General features: G+C 35.9%; 2 protein-coding genes across 5 annotated transcripts in view; both read right to left on the reverse strand.

The window, feature by feature from the left end:
- The window catches only part of DMD (dystrophin), a 2,197,254-nt gene that overhangs the window by 1,894,209 nt on the left and 278,549 nt on the right, over window positions 1–24,496 (reverse strand). The window lies entirely within an intron of this gene.
- LOC116882645 (ATP synthase subunit d, mitochondrial-like) overlaps window positions 22,128–24,496 on the reverse strand; it is a 73,272-nt gene continuing 70,903 nt past the window's right edge. The window contains exon 3 of the mRNA XM_032883169.1: window positions 22,128–22,601. Coding sequence (XP_032739060.1) covers window positions 22,143–22,601 — 459 coding nt within the window. The 3' untranslated portion in view covers window positions 22,128–22,142. The remainder of the gene's footprint in view (window positions 22,602–24,496) is intronic.

Genomic DNA, 24,496 nt, shown 5'->3' on the forward strand with positions numbered 1-24,496 from the left:
TCAAACACAGAATCCTTTTTGGGGTGTATTATAAAGAGATATGTAAATCACGAGATGCATTTGCTAAACTTGCGCTATGGAGTAAAGATTAAGAAAATGGTATAGTAGGTATAGTTAACGCCTCATGCATCCAATGCTGAGTTTACGTCCAACTGTGAGCAGATTCTGTGATGTTGAAGATATCCCACCTAAAGCATCCACATTTCTGCTTCTTTGCATTAAGACTTTTTCCAGATCTAGGGGAATTTAGTAGGCCCATCTGTGGCAGAGCCAAGAAGTGACAGAGATTTAACTTCCCTAGGTACAATCCTCAGTAAATGGGGGACAGAAATCAATGGATTAAAAAGTCCGATGGAACAACTGATGGGCATGTTCTTGAAGGCTCCCCAAGGATTACTGGGGATATTGAACTCAGAATGGCCCAGAATAGTACCACTATTTTCTCTTCTCCCTTCCCTGGCTTGCTTCCTACATCCTTCCTTTATGTTATCAGAGATCATTTTCCAGATGAACTACCTGTACCAGTACTTGTTTGGGTTAGCTTTCTGAATAATTCAAACTAACCCATATGGGTACTGTTCCTAAGTTACTTGACTTGATCATGTACCATCCAGCATTAAATATCTTGTAGGCAACACCAAGCCTCAGTTTTTCAGTCTGTAAAATGGACATAATTATAGTAACAAACTCTGAGTTCTGTTTCGATGAGGTATCCTACATCAAGTGTAGTCTTAAGCAAGAACTTATTATAAAATAAGAGTCAATATAGACAATTACTATTTGTACTAACTATATATTTGATTGCATCAAAAGTTTGAAGGCAAATTGATGGACTGTATTATCTGCTCATGATTTCACTCTCTTCTCTCTCTGCTTGCATGTATCACTCTAGGTGGATTATATTTCCCACCCCACCGATGTGGACTTCATCATGTGACTTGCCTTGCCCAATAAAACACAAGCAGACATAACAGTGTGTCAGTTCTGAGCAAGGGTTTAAGAATCATGATGTGCTTTTTCATTTCTCTGGCCCTTCCTTCCTTTTACAGTAGAAGATCATGTCTCAAGTAGACTATGTTCCCAAAAGGAGAGTAACATATGTGGGGTTGACCTGAAGCCAATACAGAGAGTGAAAGACACCCTGGAATAAGAAATAAATGTTTGTTCTTATAAGTCACAGAAATTTGCATTTTTTAACAGAGCATTATCCTGGAATGAAGCTGTCTATTACAGCGGGAAGATAGTAAATGTGCCCTATAGAATAAAATACAATAATAGACTGTATATAGCATCTTCACTTAAAATAGATTTGCATCCAATTGTTTAAATTTAATATAAGCTGATGTATAGGTTTTAAATCAAGTATTAAAAACTCTCTGAAATTCCATTTTTAATACATTATCTTTTCTATATCGCTATTTCCCCTTATCATAACATTCAATATTTAAACATTAAAGCAAATATTTTTTTCTGGGACTCAGACCAGTATTAGCATAGACTGAAATCAACTTGAAAGATGATTTAAGGGAAGGATATGTTCTAAGGAAATTCAATGGATTGTTGTAACAGAAATAGTCAGTACTGAGAATGCGTATTTATACCTTGTTCCAAATACAGAAAGCATGTAAAACAGAAATCAAGTTTAAGAGTAATCACTTATTCCCTCTTCACCAAATATGGAAGTCTTAAGCCAGTGTTTGTAAAAGATCAAGCCAGAAAGTATAAATAGAGTAAAGGCCAAACATTTTTCCAGCATAAACAAGAGAAATTTTGCAGTCACTAAAAGAGCATTAGAATCTGTCTTTTGGGACAGATTTCAGGAAATCATTACTGATTATACAAAAGAAGTCTTGGGATTTAATCAAAAGAGGAGACAGTTTTGAGAGTTAATCAGGTGCCAATGTTAATATATGACCCAAGTGGCAGAGAGCAGAGGGTACAGAGTCCCACGATCAATTTTCATTCAGTTTGAGGTTGCTAATGCTGATGACAAGTGGTTACTAACACGTTCTTTGAAGATTCCTAGTGAAAGATTTCTCCTTTCTTTCAACTTCATTATGCTACTAAGAACACTTCCCTTGGTGCACAATGGCAACGGATGAGTTCTAGCTACATCTTGACTAATCATTTAAGTTGTGAAATTAGGCTAGCATGTAAATTAAGTAATTGTAAAGTTCCCAAACTAACATCATTGTTTGCACTTAGGTACAATTGTGTTGAACTTGTAGAGGAAAATATAACTTAGAGTTTAAAAAGATGTAGAAAGAACAGTATAATGTTGGATCCTTAGAAACAACATAAACATTTAACACTGCAAGAGTTCGAGTTTTTAAAGGAATCAGCTGAATCCAAAAAGAGATTTTCTTACCTACAGTTTTGTCTATGTTTATAAATACTAAGTTGTAGTTATTACAAAAGACTTGAGTCAAATTGTTAAATGGCTTTCCCCACACAACCAGTGTATGAGCTGTTTTATATCTATGCGTGTGTGTGTGTGTGTGTGTGTGTGTGCGTATGAGTGGGTATGATTTAGACTCATGTGAATTGCGGCACGCTGCAAACATTACGTTCTGATTAGAGAATATTAAATGACCTTAAAGTACAACTCCAAAATTTCCCAACTTTGTAAATCAAAGATATTACAATTTCCCACTTTTCAGATTACTCTTACTATGCTACATTTGTACTAAATAGAATATAAAAGAATAGCTTTTCTGAGTTAGAATAACACAGTGATTTTAGTTGTGAACCAGACACTCTGGGTTTAAATAGTAACTCTGCTACTTATGAGGAGAGTGCCTCAGTTTCCTTGCCTGTAAATAATGATAAAAATAATGCTAAATGTGGCATTGTTGTGAGCCTTGGGTGACTCTTCTGCTTGGACCCTGGCTCTAACACTAACTAGCTCTGTCGATTTCAATTAAGTATCTGGAACTCAATTTCCTCAACCTAAAAAAAAAAAAAAAAAAAAAAAAGAGTTTGGCAAAGATAATCTCTGTGTTTCTCCAGATCTAAATTTTTTTTAAAGATTCTATTTATTTATTTGAGAGAGCGCAAGCAAGAGCACAGAGAAAGTGGGAGAGGGAGAAGCAGACTCCCTGCTGAGCAGAGAGCCTGATTCCGGGTTCAATCCCATGACACCTAGATCATGACCTGAGCCGAAGGCAAGCACTTAACTGGCTGAGCCATCCAGGCACCCCCTCTAGATCTAAATTTTTATCATCAGACCCTTTAAGCTAGTGGTTTTTTGTTTTTGTTTTTGTTTTTGTTTTCCTTAGCAGGCAGCACAGCATTCTGATTCAGCACCACTGCTTTGGAGCCATGTAGCCTAGATTAAAGTCCAGCTCTGCTACTTTCTAGCTGAGTTTTCTTGAATTACTTAACGTAACTTCTCTCTTTTGTTTCCTGATCTGTAAAATAGCTATAAAAATAATAGGTCTCTTATAGTGTTGTGAGGATTAAATGAGCCATTACCTTTAAAGAACATAGAAAGTATCTCTCCCCAAATAAGCAATCAACACTATTATTTTTACTTTGAGATCCAAGGGCTTTTAATACAACTATGGGATGACTTCTTAAAATTCTGAGCAAATTGAAGAAGTGTATACAAATGACAGTCTTCAGTCTTCAACAGATTCCCAGAGGGATCCATGGTTTGAAAAATGGATAAAACAGAAGACAGTCTTCTGGCTCTTACCCCTATTCATAACCCATGTTTTCCTTTTTTTCAGAACATGGGCATTAACACCAATGAGTCACCTTGTGTTTTTTTTACTCAAGTATGGTTTGTCCAAAGCTTATTTAAGAAATATCTTGTTTTCTGTTCCTAGTATATCATCCCTCTTATAGATCTACACACATTGACTAGGATGAAAAGAAGGTAGTTACACTACTTTTTTACTTTTTAACTTCTTAACCAGCTGAGAAATAGTGGGTGTTCTTCATATTCCTTTTGATAATAATCCTTAATCATTTAGATTTAGGCACTTATTATTATTATATTTTAGTTTGTTATGCCTAAGTATACATAGATGTGTTTTTCTTACGACTCATTTTACTTTTTTGAGAAGAACACAGCTTCTTTTGTGATATTTTGTGATACTAAGTATTGACATAATTCAGAACAGTAACTGAGACTCAGCAAGATTTGTCTGTTCTCTGTTTCAAGCATTTATGACTTAATTTTCTGTATATCTTCAATGCACACTTTTCTTCAGTGAGAGTAGTCCATGTCAATGAATCATTTAAATGATCATTTTCACAACATTTAAAAAGGCAGCATGACATACAAGAAACAAATCACTCCTTGTTGTATAGATACAGTGAACTCACAGCATGAAAACCAGTACTTTCAAAGTATAGTATAAAAGTGAAAATAACAAACTCTCAGAAAAGATCAATAGAAAGAACTGATAATGGATAAAAGAAAAATATTGATTAGTAAAGTAATATGAAAAGAGAAAAGGCGTATGTTAACTTGAACACTAAATTTGGACAAGCATTCATAGACAGGGAAATAAAATTTCAAGATCAAGAAACATCTTCACAGATGGGTCTGAATGAAGCACTTTCATTGTCTGAATAACTTAACTGAGGAGTCAAAGTGAAAAAAATAGAATTAATATGATATTCTTAGGATAAAGTTGAATAGAAAGAGAGAGGGAGGGGCAGGTATTATTGACCCTGGTGTGTAATACAGTATCAAGTTCAATTAATTTATTAACTAAATTTATGTTCATTATCCATATTTTAGGAACTAGAGAAAAAAGGGTTTTGAAAGATCTATGAATGAAGTTTTGATGTTTCCTTCTCATTTTTTCCTTGAGTAATTGTAATTTTAATGCACAAATAACTGTATAACCTGGTTTCTTTTTTTTTCTTATTCATTAGAAAAATTTATTTTCACTTTAGATTCACAAATTAAGCTATTATGCCATTTGAAGAAAGTTTCAGATTATGGAACATTACACTAAATATCATTCAACATTCATTAAAAGTGTATTGCACTTACTAATAAGTTCTAACTTAATTGAAGACATGTAGTTAAATACTCTACTAATTCAATGTTGATCAAAACATTTTTTCTCTTTTTCTCATCTGTTATAATTATATCTATTTTATTTATTTTTTAATGATTTTATTTATGTATTTGAGAGAGAGCATGCCCGTGCACAAGTGAGTGGGGGGGGGCAGAAGAGGAGGGGCAGAGGGGGAAGAAGAGGGACAATCAGAAGCAGACTCCTTACCTGATATGGGGACCCATCACATGACAGCAAAATCATGACCTGAGCCAAAACCAAGAGTCAAATGCTTAACCTACCGAGCCATCAGGTTCCCCCACATTTACTTTTTTAAACCACTTTATTGAGGTATGAAGGTATGAGTGACATACAAAAAGCTGTACCTATTTAAAGCATACAGCTTTATGAGTCTGGAGGTAAGTATGTACCTGTGAAACCATTATCATGATCTATGCCATAAACAGTATATCCTGCTTTCCTCATTTAAAATTATAATGGAGTTTTTCCATTGTTGTTAAAACCCAATTAATATTGTTAAATGTATAATATGGCCCCAAGAAAATTACCACTCTGCCTTTTTTGGAAACTTTGAGAAATGGTTTCACAAATCCTGCTATTAAATTAATGTTGTTAAAAATAATGTTGTAGTTAATATCTACATGGACAAATCCTCTATCCAAGTTTGAGGTTATTACCCTACCAAAGATTCTCAAAAATTAGGTTAATAGATCTAGGTGGATAATTATTTATATAATGCTTGGTATGTATTTTCAAATTACTTCTCAAAAATACTGTATAAAGTCACCTTCTTGCAGTACTGGATGAGAACATCAGTAATGCTACATTTTAGCGTACACTGAATATTTTAAAGATGAATTTAACTCATAGGCATATGTATGTCTCTATCTACCTATCTATGTGTGAATGTGTGTGTATGTATACATATATTATAAAAATTTAGACTTGGGACTTAGAGTTGAGTCAGGTTCTCCCTGAGTGCTTTGTGAGATAGAAGTATAAATGGATTGACAATCATGTTCTGCCATGTGAGGAACAGGGGAAGCCAGTCTGCAATAAAAGAGATGGTGTAGGGAGAAGGAGTTGTGACAGAGAGTCCTGAAAGCTTTTGATTGCTTGTTTCCAGCATTTTCTTGAGGCACAAATGCACTCTCCCTTTGCCTTCCTCAAAATCCTTACAATAAATTTATCCTTTAGAATCCATTCCACACTTGATATAACTAGTTCAAATTGGATACATGTTACTTGTAATCAAGTGTCCTGATTAATATAACCCTCATCTAATAAATAGAGTTTGCTATTGTACAGCAAAGTAAGTTTTATTTCATATTATTATTTTTTCACCTCACATTCAGATGGGAAGATGTTCTCCTTCCTCTTGTAAGGATATGATGCTCTATCTGTAAACTCAAAGAAGAAAAATCTCTACCTGAAACTATACAAGAAAAAACAAAAACTTATGTCATTTCCAGCACTTGATTGGTATTTATCTACCATAAACACATGAGGCTGTTTTGGTTTGCTCAGATATCCTTGTCTGCGCAGGGCCATTTAAACACAAATTGGACTTGTCTCTGGGTTACTCTCCGTGCTAATAAGAACTTTCAATTCATGCCAATTATAAGAATTCACAAACACGGATAGGGATGACCAAGGAATCCAACCAGAACTTTCTGTTTAGTTTCATTAGACCCAGACTTAATGAGAAAAAAAAAATCATTAGCAATGAAAAACTTGTAAGCCTTGTTGAGTTTCTTGCTTAAATTTAAATAATGCTGATTGTGTCACTAATGGGAACTATGGTAGAAAATAAAATGAATATTAAATTTGATAATACACATATTAAAATAAAACATGAGAGGGAGCACAGGTAGGACCAAAGTAGAAAAGGGAGTTGGTGTACCACAACCAGATATATGATTTCCTTTTAATGTGCTTGTTTTATAGAAGTCACTAATTGCAGAAACCATTTTGATTTAGTATCACCAATAAAATAAACACACTAATAATGTCACTAAATTTGCAAAATGACACGCCTGATGAAATGGCACTAATAAAGATACATATGTTTAAAGAAGGTCTCCCTTTCATTTGTTAGGGAACAGAATTTAAAGTGTAAAATGTCAAGGATTGTCAAATTTCAAAATATGAATATATATTATTATGTTGTTTAATGTCTTTATTGTTCAAAAACTACAAATCTCCATTTGATTTTATATTCTAAAACAGTAAAGAAAGTATTTGAAATTTCATATTTCTGCAGTCCAATAGTTCTTCCCGATGACAGGAAATTTTAACTTCCTTTATTTTCTTTGTTAAGTTGAGGTTACAGCTCATCACTTTGCATTAGCGCAAACTTCCATCAACCTCATATTCATCATTATGAGGAGAGGAAAAGGGTTAAAAAGTAAGTTTGTGTCACTGCAGAGAATACCAAAAGTTCCCCTGTAACAAATATCAATGGAAATAAGTACCCTTATTATTAGCTCAATAAGAAAGAAAACAAATTGATGCATACTTTTATTTTCTCCCATTTAACATTTTTGGACCTTTGTGTTTTGTTTGGTCTGGACCTAGGCATGGGTAGACATTTCACTGCCCATGGGGCATTGTTGTTACCTTAGCTACTTACTCAGATTTGGGATGAATGTTGCCAACCACTTGCCTTGAAGTGGTCAAACTTTGGTGTGAGTGTCCTTGAAAGAATATGATGGAATATGAATTATGTGACTGTGAATGTATGAATTTGAATAGGAAAAATTTTAAAAACGAATATTTCCTCTCAATTTTTTTGTAAATTACTAAACTATGAAAATGCTTCAGCCTTCCTAAAGCTATTGTGAGCTATATCCCCAGCTCTCAAGGATCCATATTCTCCCTTCTATATTGTTAGAGATATTTTGGTTAAAAGTAGGAAACTCTAGTATCCTTTTCTCTAGGCAAATATCTGGCTAAGCACACAGAGGGAAAAAAATATCCCTGGGAAAAGGAGAAAATATCCCCTTGGGCTTAGGATCCTGCACTGAAACGAAACAATGGTTTAGTTACCATTGGAAAGGTAGTTTATAGGTATACATTGTCTGCTGAAAGTTGAGGAAAGAACAGCAACAATGAGAAATCCCTTTAACACTCCAGGCACCATGCTAAGCACTGGCTACCTGCAGCCCATCACTGGAGGAATTTGAAGTCTGTGGTGCTCCACAGGTTGCAAGAGCTGCAGTAAAACCTAAAACCAGCTTAATATTAATTCCACTGACTCAAACCCCCAGATTAACACTGTGGCACAAAAAGACCTGGGCCCATTTTCAGGATGAAGTATATTTACTTCAGGGACGCCTGGGTGCCTCAGTTGGTTAAGTGTCTGCCATCAGCTCAGGTCATGATACTAGGGTTTTAGGATCAAGCCCATCTGGCTCCTTGCTCAGTGGGGAACCTGCTTGTCCCTCTGTCTGCTGTGCCCCCTGCTTGTGCTTTCTTTCTCTCTCTCTCTGACAAATAAAATCTTTTTCAAGTAAGAAATATATTACTTCACCTCTATTGTTCTTCCATACACAAAGTCTAACATTAACACACACACAAGAAAGACATGCAAAAAAGCAAACAAAATATATTCACTGTCAAGAGGTAAAGTCATTAATACATACTAGACTCGGAGATAACCTAGACATTGTAACTATCAGACAAGGACTTTATAATAACTCTGAGTGATAAAACAGAGAAAATTGGATTGTTAATCTAGACTTTAAAGAAAAAGGTAGACAAATTGCATGAACAGGTGGGAAACTTCTGCACAGTGAGGGAAGCTATAAAATAATTAATTAGAAAAACTAGAAATAAGCCACAATCAATTAAAACTGTTAATACAGCATTTGTAAAATTATTATTATGGTAAATTAAAATCACATTAAATTACAAAGCTAATAGTACTATCTTAAAAGTGGTACATAAATGGGATGCCTGAGTAGCTCAGTCGGTTAAGTGTCGAACTCTTGATTTTGACTCAGGTCATGATCTCAGGGTTGTAAGATAGAGCCCCATGTTGGGCTCTACACTGAGTATGGAGCCTGCTTAAGATTCTCTCTCTTGGGGCACCTGGGTGGGTCAGTGGGCTAAGCCTCTGCCTTCGGCTCAGTTCATGATCTCAGGGTCCTGGGATTAAGCCCCACATTGGGCTCCCTGCTTGGCGGGGAGCCTGCTTCCCCCTCTCTCTCTGCCTACCTCTATGCCTACTTGTGATCACTCTCTCTCTCTGTCAAATAAATAAATAAAATCTTAAAAAAAAAAAGATTCTCTCGCTCTGTTTCCCTCTGCCCTTCCCCGCTCCTGCTGGTGCATGCAACACACACATTCTCTCTCTCTCTCTCTCTCTCTCTAAAAAAAGGCACATAATTTAAATTATGATATATGTTAACCTTAATAAATTATCAGTGTTCATACATGAGTACTCAATCTTTCATGGAAGGCATGATAACAAACTCTTATGTGATAAAGGCTTTATATTTGTAGCTACTTGCATGAAAGGTATTATCCCCTCCCACCCCCTCCCATCACATGGATAGGAAACTGGGACTAAAAAATGCTAGTAGTTACTTCAAGTTTACATGACAGTACCTTAAAGTAGGTATAAGTGACTATAAGTGTTCATTTCTCTGATTACAAAGTCTTTGTTCTTTTCATTGTATCTCTATGCCCCTCATACTACCAAACTAAAATAAATTTTCCACCACTCCAAGTGGTCCATTTTCATGGAGAAAGAGAACCATTCCAGTTGTAACGGTCTGCACTATATGACTAGAAAATGAAACATGAGGTGGGCTTCCATGTAAAATGAAAGACTTTGTCTAAAAAAAATGCAAAATTATGAGGCATACTCTTTTTTTCAGTAGCTGAAGATGATTGGGTCTACCTCTTTTGTCACATTTTCAATATAGAATTCCTGTTCAAATGTGCTTTTCATTTTTCTAAATCATTTCAAATTTCATTGATATTCCTAAAATGCAACAAAAGAGAAGTAGATAATTTCAGCCATTCCAATTTGGAACCTTTTGTAAAATGGCATGAATAGATTTCACTATCATGTACAAAGCCCCACTTATTCTTTTCTCTTTTTCTCTTTTCTGGATTGGTGGATTGGTTAGAATTATCAGAAAGGGAAAACGGAATCACAACACAAAAATGCAAATCATCAAAAGCTAAAGAAGTAAACAAGGTTAATGATCATGTCTGTTAAGTATTACTGATTTATCATTCCAGAAACTCAGAGAAGAAAGTTACTGGGTTTTTTAAAAATAAATGATGGCTCAATGTTTGCTAAGTGGATTACACTTATTGTTCTATGAGTTTGTGACATGTTGCTTTTGCTCATTCGTGCTTTGGTTCTTTCTCAATTCTTCTCCTACTGTACAGGTAATTACTTAGACTACGAGCAATCTGAAGCTTATGTTAATGACCACATTTCTTGCATTATCCCAACTCTGAATCATATAATTTAAGTGGAGTTCAGGACTCATTCAGGACTCAAGCAAAATCCTTAGTACCCAACACCACTACAGAGCACATATGCATGCATGACTCCATAGTTGTCTTATTAAATATCTGTGTATTTACTATGCACAAGGACCTGGAAAGTCAATATACAGTGGTCAACAAAAATTGCCCAAATGTATTAATAATGAGAAACCATAAACATGCTTATAGATTGTTATTTAATTTGAAGCTTGTTATTCATGAGCATGACCCACAGTACCCATTAGAATCATTAAAACATTTGCGGAGGTAGTTACAAATGAACAGGGAAAATGTGATCATGACAAAAGGCTGCCAGAATAACAGGGACGACAAATACAGGGACATTTTTAGAATTCCCAAATTCCCACAAATGAAAAGCCTTATTTAGCTTCAACTGTAAGCACCATCTGATCTATTTCTTATAATCCTCAAGAAAGCTTCACCAAGTCATTGTAGGTATATACAAACAAACAAATCAACCAATCTTTTTAGGGCTCAGTCTATCCAGTATTCTAGTTACCTTGAAGAAAGAAATAGCAGGCACTTGTCGTGGTTGTCAAGGAGTGATCTGCTTTCTGCCTTTTCATTCTTACTCTTTCCTACACACATACATACATACATGCTCAAGTGTGCCCTACCAGAAAACAGACATAGAAGCTGTGGGGAAAAGAAGAAGCAGCAAAGAAGTTTTGACACACACCAGAATGTCTTTACTTTTAACCTACAAATCCCCCACAAAAACCTAAGACCCAAAACCAAATCAATCAATTTTGTAAATGTGTAGATGGGATTAGGGGGATTGGAAATTTGTAATTCAGTGGGGTAGAGTAGCAAAAGGAATAGATTAGGCTCAATATTCCTACAACTGGTGATGTGGACAGTGGTGTCTCCATCTTTGTACCCATCCCTCTCTTCAGGGAATCTAATTCTTCTACAGAAGAGTTTCTTGCATACCCTGGGGGTAGGGGGAAGATGAAGAACAACAAAAATGGAACACATTTGTAGGTCTTCCAACAGACCAATCTGCTTCTAGCCATTCCATTGAATTTTATATTTACAATTGTTAAAAAAGAAATGTAGGGGAGCAGAAGCAATTTGCAAAAGCGAGCCCCAGCAGCCTCAGTTAACTGTGAACTGAATAGATAAGATGCTCATTGACTTTGTTTGGGAAATAATTTTTATGTTGATTTATAAAATGACTGCTACATAGTCTTCTCATCTGACAATGGCGTGCAGAAGATGTAGATAAAAATAAGAGCAATTGCAAGGAAATGTTTTATGCCGAAATGTTAATTCAGAAAAGTACTGAAACTGGAGATGGAAAAGAATACTAAGCATGGATTCTAGGCCATCCTTAAACAATCCAGAGCTGAAGAGCTGTTTTCAGAGATAAATTTATTCTGTGTTCAATGTTTCTTGACCTACTTCTCATAAGGAAAATTCAGCCTGGAAAATAGAAGGAATCCATTTTTCACTTTCACTTCAAATTTCCTTTTAGATAAAACACATTAATTTGTACGAAAATATCCCTCATTAGGTATATATAAAACAGATTCATGAAGATTTGGGGTGAGATATTTCATAAGTTGTACAATTAATGAATATAAAAATGAACACTAAAGGATCCTTAGTAAAAGGCAGTTCAGCACCAATGAGGGAGTAAGCAGTGACAGACTGAAGAACACAGAAGGCTGGAGAAGCAGGGATCCCTCTTACTAGGAGCTGGTCATGAAGGGAGCTCATGTTTGTTGAGGATGTGCTATTTGCATGATGCTGTATTCTGCACTGAATCATCATGACTAGATTGTGAATGAGATATTTTGTTTCCCTTTTACACATGGGAAACCTGAGCCCAAATAATTTCTATTGGTTCCCTGTGATTGCAATTCACAGGTAAAGGAATCATATCATTAATTAAAAATTGCTACCTCCCTAATGGTCCAGTCCTATCATCAGAACTACACACACACACACACACACACACACACAGAGTTTCCTGAGATTGTACTTATGGTCTCAAATTCCATCCATGGCAGGTACTGGATCCCTACTGCTTTAAGGTTGTCCAGCAACACACAGTTTTTTGGTAAAACTAACTCTTGATGCCCATGAAAAGGGTAAATATTCTTTGAGTATCAATAGACCATGACAATGCCCTAAACAACAAGGTATGGAAGAGTATTGGTTAAAAGAAGTTTCACCACCTCTCATTGTCTACCAAGATGAAGAGGGGGAAGTTGAGAGATTTGCAGTTAAGTATGAGCTAGAGGCTGTGTGGAGGATTTTCAACTCCTCTGATACCAACTTCCCCATACCCTTTCAAATTCACTTGAAGAGAAGAGGAAGATAGTAACATCCCCTTAAAGAGTAAAAGTCTGAGCCTGTTTTAGAAGAGTGCCTGAACAAGGAGGCTGGGCCTATAGGTAGCCTCACAGAGGCCTGAAAATCTCACTGGGTGTATGGTGAACAGCTAACATGTACCAATCATGGGAGAGTCATGGGAATTAGGAAGAGTAAGATGATAGTCTTACAAGGGCGTGACAAAAAGGACTGATGTATCCCAAGGCTGGGACTGCAGAATAAGCATTTCAACAAAGTGTGTGTTGGCCGGGGGGGGGGGGCAGGATGGAATGCAGAAGCAGGTCCATGTCAGCAGATGCCCCCATTAAAAGGTCAACCACTTAAAGGATTAAACAGATGGCACGTCTCTACATGTCTTTGACCAAGGATGAGAAACAAGTCCTGATATGAAGTTATAGAAAGAGCCCTGGAGTACTGCCTTCCTAGAGAGGAGGGATAATCCTGACAAATCCTGAATATGATTGGTAAAACTAAAAAGTCACGGAATATTATTAAGATTTTCTGAGATTGGCATATTAAGAAACTTGCTAAATTAAGGTATTAAAAAAAGATTTCTATGTCAAAATTTAATTCAGTTACAGAAAAAATAATAAAGTAGCATTTTTGGTCCTCTTAAATCTGTGTGATGACGAAGTTTTTACCCACTACAGTTACACACTTAGTACAAAGGAATGGGTCTGAGAGCTTCACTGTGAGGAATGCAAATGTGCCTCCTAAAATAATTCATGATTTTGACCTATGTCAGCACAAAATACAGTAGTTCAGAAGAGGTTTTGAATCATGCAACAACTATTAGACCTATCAAATTTAGAAATAAAAGTGAGGTTTAGAATGGTTGGTTCCTACCCATTTATTGCCCAGGATAATATTAACTGACTGGGAACTCAAAATTTCCCTGCTGACTGTCAATCTATATGTTCTTTCTTCTAATAGTCCCTTCAATTTCTGACAACTAGTTGGTGTTGACAAATTTCAGACTGAATAAAATAATGAACGAATATAAAGGTGTATTTCTTCAGTGACCAGCAGAGGGCTGGGCAAATAGTAAGTATCTTTTTGCGTCTCACATAGCATGCAGCCCAATTGTGGAAAGCGAAAAAAGGAGGGGATGTTTAATTATGTCGTGCATCTACAAATCACTAGATGCTGAGCTAAATTTTTTCATCAATTTTTAAAGTTCAGTTCTCTTGTTAATCCATATTACATATGATGACATGGAAAGAGAAGATGAACAGTTTGTCAAGATGATGGTAATAATCTATAATTTGAGTGCTTACCACATGCCCCTTACTAACAATTTTAAATAGGTTCACACATTTAATTCCCACAGCCACCCTATGGGTAGGTACTTCCAGTGACTCCATTGTATAAATGGGCAACCAAAGCTTAAGTAACTGTTTAAGGTCATACAGCTACTTGGCAAGGGATGGGCATAAATTTAAACCCACGCTCTTCTAATTCCAGTATTAAACCAAGAACTTGTGTTGACTAGTCACTGACCCTGGATCTGATGATGGGAGAGTAAACAGTGGTCACATAATAATACTCATTGTCTGAATGGAATACTATCTACGTACTTGGGATTTTTAAAAATCTTTCAAACTTCCCTTCATTCTTAGCTGTATTCAATTCCACTTTCACTCTTCTGTGTGTGCCACTTTACACATTGGTGCTTCACTTCTCTTTGACCCAAATACTTAAAACAGGTCACACATTTAAATATGGCAACCCCTCCAGCACTGCTGTAAAAATTGGGCTGTAAAATTTGTTTGTACTACTGGTGATTTTTTAAAAAGTTTACCCACACATACTTCTATATTTTTAGGTTTGACAGTACATTACATGTGAGAAAAAAACCACATTTTATTAGTATAGATCTTTATCTTTTAAAAAGCTGTTTTTGTAAAAGGAAATGAATTAACTTTTTGCTTATTACTCCATTATATTTTTAAAAATCAATTACCTGGAATAATCATGATTCAAATCTTTAAAACAAGGTATGCAATTATGGAAATAAAAAAAAGCCTGCTTTCCTGCAAATGATCTCAAATTACTGTTTCCCCTACACTCCTAACATCCCCAAGTTATTGGTAGTTTATAAAGTATAAAGGAAAGAAAACCCACAATTCTCTATGGATTCCTTTATAAAAGGAATTTTAGATACTTTTTTGAAGCAATATGGGGATTGTTTTGAATGCAGATTCCTAGTTTGTTTATTATTTTCATAATAATATTGAGAATTGACTCTTCCAAACATGATCTGAGCTAACTATTCTGTATCACTCAGGATCTGTGGAAGTCTAAGAATTAGAAATGCTCATATAAACTTATTAATCTAAATTTACATAAGCATAAACTATTTTTGAAATGAAATACATAACATTTTAGAATAATTCAACAATACATAGGTCTGAATATACACACATATATACATGTAGATGAATTTTTTAAATGTTTGTTATATTTTTATTCTTTGACAGTTCAGGGAAAGAAAGGCTGTATTTAGTGTTGTTGGTTACACTCCTTTATATTTACATCAGCTAGATAGCAGTGTTGGCAAAATGGAAGGAAACTTTCTGTTCTTAGAGCCTTTACCAGTCGTAACTATGACAGAATCACGTTTTACAAATTTGTAGAAATACGGCACAGCAGAACTTCCCCACGGCCTGTTATTTAGAGAAAGGAAAACTTAAAAAATAAATAGGAGTTGGCAAACAACTGTTGGAAAAAGAGTTATCACACTCTTAGGATGGCAAACAAAATGGAGGGGAGGGGCTGGACAAAAAGCATTGACAGAGCATGAAGGCAGAACAAACAACCTTGTGATTTATGGCAGTGTTGCTTCCAATCACTGGAGATTTAAACTGGATCTCAACTTGCTTTCTATTCTTCTGCTGCTTGAGGCATGGCTTATTCACCCAATCTTCTGTGATATCTATATAGACTCCCTGAACTCTGGGTCTAAATTTCAGTCAAGTACACCTAACCTTCTCTTTTAAACCAAGGAAGACATGAATTGTATTTCACTGAGCATTTTGTGTCAAGCCTACCAAATGAAACTTCAAAAATGTAGGCATTGTCAGCTCAGCCTGAACATTAAACAGATTTCTACCACAATTTTCAGAGATTTGTTTTTGTTGCAATGCTTATAAAATTGGTATCCCTAACTTATCATTATTGTCATCCTGGAATTTACTTAGAACTTTGTCTACCCCCATCACTGATGCTCAATTACCTTCACACATTTCTCACCTAAAATCTATTTCAGTTTCTTGAGAGACTGTATTATTCCCCAGATATGGAGTCTACCGTCCTTTAAATGAGGTGGCTGTGACTTCTGCAGATGGCAGTAACAATGGTGGGAAATGTTAAAGTTAAAAATGGAGAAAAGAGAGAGAATCATAAATTCAAGACTCTGGGGATGAAAAAGGAAAATATATTGAAGGGGAAATGTGGAAATAAAAGATATGTGGGGCAGGTTGAAAGTGCCTGTCAGTCTCTCCATTATACTGCCATCTTTTGCTTTAAATACTAAACTTGCCTAAATTAGGCTACTTCCCTCCAGAGAACAGGAAAAAACTGGACACTATATCATCAAAGTGAATTTTTAGAAGGCTATTTTTACCTGCTCACCATCTACAATAATTTTTCATAATTGTCAATATCAATACAAAGCAACAGGGCTACCATGAACTTGGAAGCTTTTCTAACATTCACTTAAACTATTAAACTGAACCAATCCTTTCTCACTCTTATTTTTCATTTCACCAAATATTCCAATTCAATTCAAAAGGCTCAGTTCTCAGATTGGTCCAATTACATGGTCCCAGAATATTTACAAGCATATTTGCTTTTAAAATATGCCTTCTTCACCTTATAAAGTAGAAACTAAAACAGAAATAATAAATGTGTATTGAAAAGTTGCTTTCAAGAATAAAGCAGGAGGCATCACACTTCCTGATTTCAAGCTATACTGTGTAGCTATAGTAATCAAAACAGTATGGTACAAGCATAAAAACAGACAAATAGACCAATAGAACAGACCTCAGAGTTCAGTAATAAACCCAAGCTTATACAATCAACTATTATTTAACAAGAGAGCCAAGAATATTCAATGGAGAGAGGAGAGTCTCATTAACAAATGGTGCTAAGATAACTGGATATTCACAGGTAAGAGAATGAAACTGGATGCATATCTCGTACCACTCACAAAAATTAACTCCAAATGGATTAAAGATTTAAATGTAAGATCTGAAACCATGAAACTCCTACAAGAAAACATAGGAATAAAGCCCCTTGACATGGGTCTTGGTAACAATTGTTTGGATATGACACGTAAAGCACAAGCAACAGAATAAAAAATAAACAAGTGGGACTATTTCAAACTAAAAAGCTACTGCATAGCAAAAGAAGCTGTCAGCAAACTGAAAAGGGAATCCACAGTATGAAAAAAAATTGCAAATCATATACCTTATAAGGGGCTAATATCAAAAATATATAAAGAACTCATACAACTCAACATCAAAAAATCAAATAATCCAGTTTTTAAAAAATTGGCAAAGAATCTGAATAGAAGTTTCCTGAAAGAACATATACAAAAGGTCAACAGGTATCTGAAATGATGTTCAGCATCACTAGTTGCTAGGGAAATGCAGATCAAAACCACAATGAGGGGTCATCTCATACCTATTAGAACGCCCATTATTAAAAAGACAAGAGATAACAAATGCCGGTATGGATGTATAGAAAAGAGAACCCTTGTGCACTGTTGGTAGGACTGTAAATTGATATAACCACTATAGGAACAATCGCTATAGGGGATCTTCAAAAAAAAATAGCATTATCATATGATCCAGCAATTCCATTTCTGGAACTATAGCCAAAGGAAATGAAAACACTAACTTGAAAGATATCTGCACCCCCATGTTCATTGCAGCATTACTTACAACAACCAAGACATGGAAAAAACCTGTTTCCATCAGTAGACGACTGGATAAAGAAGTTGTGGTACATATATACAATGGAATGTTATTGAGCCATTAAAAAAAAAGAGCAATCCTATCATTTGCCATAACATGGATGAATCCTGAAGTATTGTGCTAAGTAAAATAAGTCAAACAGAAAAAGAGAAATACTGTATGAACTCACTTATATGTGGAATCTAAAATAAACAAACAAAATACAACAAAAAACAAACTCTTAGAAAAAGAGATTAGATTTGTGATTACCAGAAGCCAAGGGTGGAACAAGGGGGAAACTGAAGAAGGTAATGAAAAGATACAAAGTACCAGCTGTAAAACGACTAAGTACTAGAGATGTAAAGTACAACATGATGAGTATAACTAATATTGCTGTATAATAGGCAAGAAAGCTATTAAGAGAATAAGTCCTAAGGGATCTCATCATGAGGATTTTTTTCCCTTTTTTTCTTCTTCCCTTTCTTTTTATTGCATGTATATGAAAAGATGGATGTTAACTGAATCTATTGTGGTAATCATTTTGCAATATATATAAATCAAAGCTTCAAGCGGTATGCTGTAAATTTATACAGTAATAAAAGTCAATTATTTTTCAATATAACTGGAAAAATATTAAATTGTTATATCAGATATTAAGCTCAAGAAATCAGAATTGCATTGTGCCAGAACTTGACTGGTAAAAGTTATCAATGGAACAGAATGCTAATCCCCAAAAGAAGGTCAGGTTTCTTTAACAATTTTAATAAGTTGAAGGTAACATTAAAAAAAAAAGTGGTTTTTTTTTAACAGATACTTTCACTTTCTTACATGAGTTGGTTTAGTTTTTTTTTTTCAGCACTGATACCATTCCTAAGCTTAAAGCTATAAGGTGAGAAATGCTCATTCTACAAAATGCTGTGTTTGCATAACTCTTCAGTGACTGGAAGCCAACTTTCAACCAATTTTTGAAGAGATATTCGTTCATAATAACTAACCTTTTCAAGTCATAGATATGTAATAATAAGTACTCTGTGTTACCATTTTCCATAATGTTTAGACAACATTTTCACATTATTAATTGAAGAAATTAAAAAATTCTTCAGTGCCCTGGAAGGTAAGAACATGGTAAGTATGGGATGGGGAGAAGGGTGGAGCTGGGTCGTCATCTCTAATAAATATCTAACCAAAAACAGGAAAGAGAAAATAAGACTGAAAAGAAAAACCTGCACAGAATAAATGACATCAAATGTTCAAATGCACTTGATTTAGCTTCATCACTACTTTGTTTTGAGTCATCTCGGTCAACCACTGTCAACTAATCAATCTCTATCCTCTGTGAGGGGAGATCAAGGGCAACAGCAGTGCCTTAATGATTTCAATCTCTAGCCTTCAAGGGGATAGATTATAGGGATTGGAAGCAAATCAGTCTTTCACAGGGCAATTCAGCCCACAGCCTCTGACAAAGCTTGATTAGAATGGAAAACTGTTAAACCAGCAAAAACAAGACATAATTATGAGGGAGGAGGAAATATAAGACTAATGAATTTTAGTGTTCATAACAAGATAAAATTAATATGTTTTTATTAGTTCTGGTGTAGCCATCCATGTAGTCATTTAGAAGTCTAAATGGGGCAAGAAGAAACTCATAAGAGAACATTCTTCAGCAATTTCTTGTTTTTTTTCTCATTAGAAAAGTAGACATAGAGATGATGATCAGTCTCTTCATTGTTTCTAGGCTCCTGTCATAATCACTTTCAAAGAAAAACAAATCCAAAAGCAAAAATTTGAATACTAAAGTCCTCACAATCCTAAATCTTCTAGAAATCCATTTATGCTTTGAATTTAAGTAGTGCACCCTTTCAGTATTTAATTGCTCCCTAATGTTTTCATTTGCATATGATTCTTCTCTAAGAGTAGATAATATGCCCCCTTTTGTAGGTACCTTTAGAACCTTCACCATCTCCACTGACTTATTAAAAACACAACTGAACGATAGTTTCACTTAATGATTGTAATTATTTTGATATATGCCACATGGAACATAAAGTGTTTCCTAATTTAAATCCCCTTTAAAGCTATTATACCTATGTGACTATACTACTGAGAAGTCAGAACCTCTTTCCTGCAGTTACAGGAAGGATTTTCTGATATGTATATTTGGAGATTCAGAATTTCATCTTATTTGAATGGAAAAAATTTAGGGGAAATAAATACTAATTCAAAATATAAATACCTCAAATATGAAAATTGTTGTTTAAAGTACTGTCCTCCAAAGTTACAACTAAACCAGTGTTTCTGAACTGTTTTCCTTAAAACACTACTAATAAAAATGATCCTGAAATGCTAGATTAAATAAAATATATTACCTCATCTTCAAATTTCTCAGAACCTTGAGCAAATGAATGGCTATTGCTAAAATCTCAAAGGTAGACATAACTTGAAGTTTTGTTTCCCAACATATTTGACCATGAAATGTTTTTTTTTCCTCCCTAGAAATAGCTACTAATGCTAGGCTCAGTGTTTCTTGTATAACTTAAAACACAATGAAGTGAATTTATTCTTGTCTTATAAACATACCCTAAGAATATGAAAACATTTACTTACTAATGAAACAGGCAGAGAATGAAAGCTGGTTCAGAGAAGAATTGAAGTGAGTGTGTATACACAATCACAGAAAGAAGGTATATTAGAAGAAGATTGCTAAATTAGATACAAAACTGGTTAATATTTTAAAGGGCAATAAAATCATATCCTTCAAGGGTATTTTTTCTACCAGAAAAAACAATAGTTTGTCTCTCTACTAGACAAAAATCTATAAGTTCACATAAAACTTCAGGGAGTCAGAGCCATAATCGATAGTAAATACTAAGTTAAAGAAAGATGCATTTTCTTAGAAAATAAAATGATCTTTGAGGAGGTCTTTTTCAGACAATAATTCAGTATAACATTAAAAGGACATCTAGCTATCCTTTGGCCTTATTTTTAAGTTTTAGAGTTTAATAAGCTTGAGTGTATCATAGTTACTCATTTAATAAATATATATTCAGCACTTATTAATTGTCAGGCATTGTGTTAGGTGTTGGGAAGGTGATGGTAAAGAAGAAGGATACTCATCCTTCTATAAATTTACTGACTAATGAGCAAGAGGGACATATAAAAAGGAAATAGAAAAGTAGTTTGATGTGTGTTAACATATAGTGACTGTGATATACAAGAGATATTCCTCTTATAACACCAATCTTAGGGATTTTCTAAAGAAGTGACATCACCTAAATGATAAATTGGAGTTATCTGGGCAAAAAGTAGGGGTGGGAGAGTGGGGAAGGAGTGGAGTGTGGGGGTCAAAATGTCACTTCAGGAAGTGAGAATAATGAGCTATAAGTAGTAATTTGTATTGCAAGATTGGGATGTACAATGGGAGGGTTGATGGATGGATGGGTGTGGTGGATGTTTTGGCAAGAAAGGCTGTGAGGAGATGGTGCAGAGGTCAAACTATGGAGCGGTTGGTGGAGCATCTTACAGAATTCAGATTTTATCCTGGGGCATTGAAAATTAAAGCATTTTTAGCAGGGTAGGCAGCATGATCTGACTTGCATTTTAGAAAAATCCTTTTTGATAGCAGTTTGGAGAGAGGATTTAGGGAGTTTGAGGAGGACAGCAAGGCAAATAGAAATAAAAAATGAGGAAGTTATTGAAAAATTTAGGTGAAAGGTGGTATAGTAGCCACAGGGAAATAGAGAATTACAAAATTGGTTAATTGGTTTATATGCAAACCACAAATTCAATTAATGGATAGTTCAACCTTGGAAAATTTGTTTGACAGTAGTTCAGTTTGAATGTTTCTGTAAATTGTATGTCACACACACATATGTGTATATATATCAACTTATGTGCTGATTATATATTTATTACATACGATATATATATTACATTATATATGAAATGTATATGATATTATCATATGTTTATATAAAAAATAAGTATTTATAGGGGCGCCTGGGTGGCTCAGTGGGTTAAAGCCTCTGCCTTCGGCTCAGGTCATGATCCCAGGGTCCTGGGATCTAGCCCCATATGGGGCTCTCTGCTCAGCAGGGAGCCTGCTTCCTCCTCTCTCTCTCTCTCTCTCTCTGCCTGCCTCTCTGCCTACCTGTGATCTCCATGTGTCAAATAAATAAATAAAATCTTAAAAAAATAATAAGTTTTTTTTTCCGTATCCATTATTTTTTATGTCCAGCGTTTAGAATACGAGGACCAGAGCTCTCTCCCCACCTCAAGTTTATAAGTTTTCGATTGGCTTGTGAGTCCAGTAGGGATACTTCTTGTCTAATTTGGTTTCTGGGAAGGCTTCATTCAGGTCCTCAATGGTCATCTGATCAAACGGAATTATATTCCTTAGCTTCTCCAGCTGTTTTTCGTATTCCACAATCCTGGCCTTTGAGAGAGACAAAAACTCAGCACAACTTTTCACATCTTCTTTTTCTTCAGCGTCCACCTGAACAGTGTATTTATCCTCTGGCACAGGAATCTTCAGGGCATTGAACTTCTTCTCAAAGTCATCTACCAAGCCAGCCTTCGCCACATTGGCCTTGTAGTAAGCCCAGTCGATAGCAGGGGGTTTCTCAGGGAGAGTAGCCAACTTGGAAGTAAGTGTCTCATTCCAAGATTTCAGGGAGTTAGCAATGGCCTTCTGGTTTCGGGGTATGATCTCCCCAAAAGCTACCTTCACCGACCCTGGCTGCCCAGAGCCAAAAATAAGTATTTATAGTCTGACAAAAAGTACTAGTTTAATAACAAAAAAACACTTCCTGAAATTAGCCTTAGAAATATTTTTCTTGATATGTTCCCTGAGGCAAGGGAAACAGAAGCAAATATAATCTGTTGAGACTACACCAAAATAAAAACCTTTTGCACAGTGAATGCAAACATCAACAAATGAAAAGACAGGAGTGCCTGGGTGGCTCAGTTGGTTAAGTGTCTATCTTTGTCTCAGGTCATGATCTTGGGGTCCTGGCATTAAGCCCAGTGTTGAGCTTCCTGCTTAATGGGGAGGCTGTTTCTTTCTCTACCTCTCCCCACCATTTGTGCTCTCTCTCTCTCTCAAACAAATAAATAAAATCTTAAAAGAAAAAACAAAAGAAAGAAAGAAAGAAAAGACAACCTAATCAACAAGAGAAGGTATTTGCAAATGATATATCCAATAAGGTGATAATAACCAAAATATATAAAGAACTCCAACAACTCAACACCAAGAGAACAATATGATTAAAATTTGGGATACGACCTGAATAGGCATTTTTTCAAAGACGACATACCGATGGGCAATTGACATGTGAAAAGATGCTTAACATCACTAATCATAAAAAAAAAAAAATCGGGGCACCTGGGTGGCTCAGTGGGTTAAGCCTCTGCCTTCAGCTCAGGTCATGGTCTCAGGATCCTGGGATCGAGCCCCACATCGGGCTCTCTGCACAGCAGGGAGCCTGCTTCCCTATCTCTCTTTCTGCCTGCCTCTTTGCCTACTTGTGATCTCCATCTGTTGAATAAATAAAGAAAAATCTTTAAAAAAAAATCACTAATCATCATGGAAATGTAAATCAAAACCACAATGTAGTATCACCTTACACCTGTCAGAATGGCCAGAATTAAAAGGACAAGAAATAACAAGTGTTTGCGAGGACACAGAGAAAAGGGAACCAGCATGCACTGTTGGTGGGAATGTAAGTTGCTGCAGCCACAGTATGAATGTTCTTTCAAATATAACTGGTGGGAATGTAAACAGGTGCAGAAAACAGTATGGGGAGAAGGAGCAAGATGGCAGAGGAGTAGGAAACCTAATATCATTGGGCCCCAAGAATTCAGCTAGATAATTATCAAACCATTCTGAACACCTACATATTCAACAGGAGATCAAAGAGAGAGCAGCAATTCTAGGAACAGAAAAGCAACCACTTTCTGGAAGGTAGGATGTGTGGAGAAGTGAATCTGAGGTGACACACAGGAAGACAGACTGCAGGAGGAGGGGCCAGCTCCTGGCAAGTGAGAGAGAAGCAGAGCAAAAAATCGGAACTGCTCCACTGAGGGACATTGCTCCAGTGGCTAAGTGGGGGTGGAACACTTGCAGAAAGAGTGTAGTCTTAGGACCCTTGGTGTCACAGAAAGACTGGGGTTATCTGTGTGTGGCAGAGCTCCCAGGTATTGGAGCAGGGAGGATGGCTGCAGAGATGGAGCCAAGGAGGAGCTCTCAGCTCAGGGTTACCTTAAAGCATGATTCGAGGCACAGTCGGGCCACTGCTCTTTGAGCAGGGAATCCACAGGTGGCAGACCCAGGACACTCATCTTCCTTCACCAGGAGGAGTGGCTTAGGAGTAGGCTGCAGCAATCTGCTGGGTTTGGAGACTCAAAATGGGGCCATGAACCAGAGACCGAAATGCTTGGTCACAGGCTGGGTGAGCATGGAGTGCAGCCAGACACCAGGGAGACAGGAGAGACTGACTATTTTTCTCTGAGGGTGCACTGAGGAGTGGGACCCTGAGCTCGCAGCTTCTCCAGCACTGGAGATTGGGAGGCTACTATCTTCATTCTCCTCCTCCAAAGCTGTATAGAAAGCATTCAGGGAACAAAAGCTACTGA

This window comes from Lontra canadensis, unplaced genomic scaffold, assembly GCF_010015895.1.
Source record: "Lontra canadensis isolate GAN:19392208 unplaced genomic scaffold, GSC_riverotter_1.0 scaffold86, whole genome shotgun sequence".
Taxonomy (NCBI): domain Eukaryota; kingdom Metazoa; phylum Chordata; class Mammalia; order Carnivora; family Mustelidae; genus Lontra; species Lontra canadensis.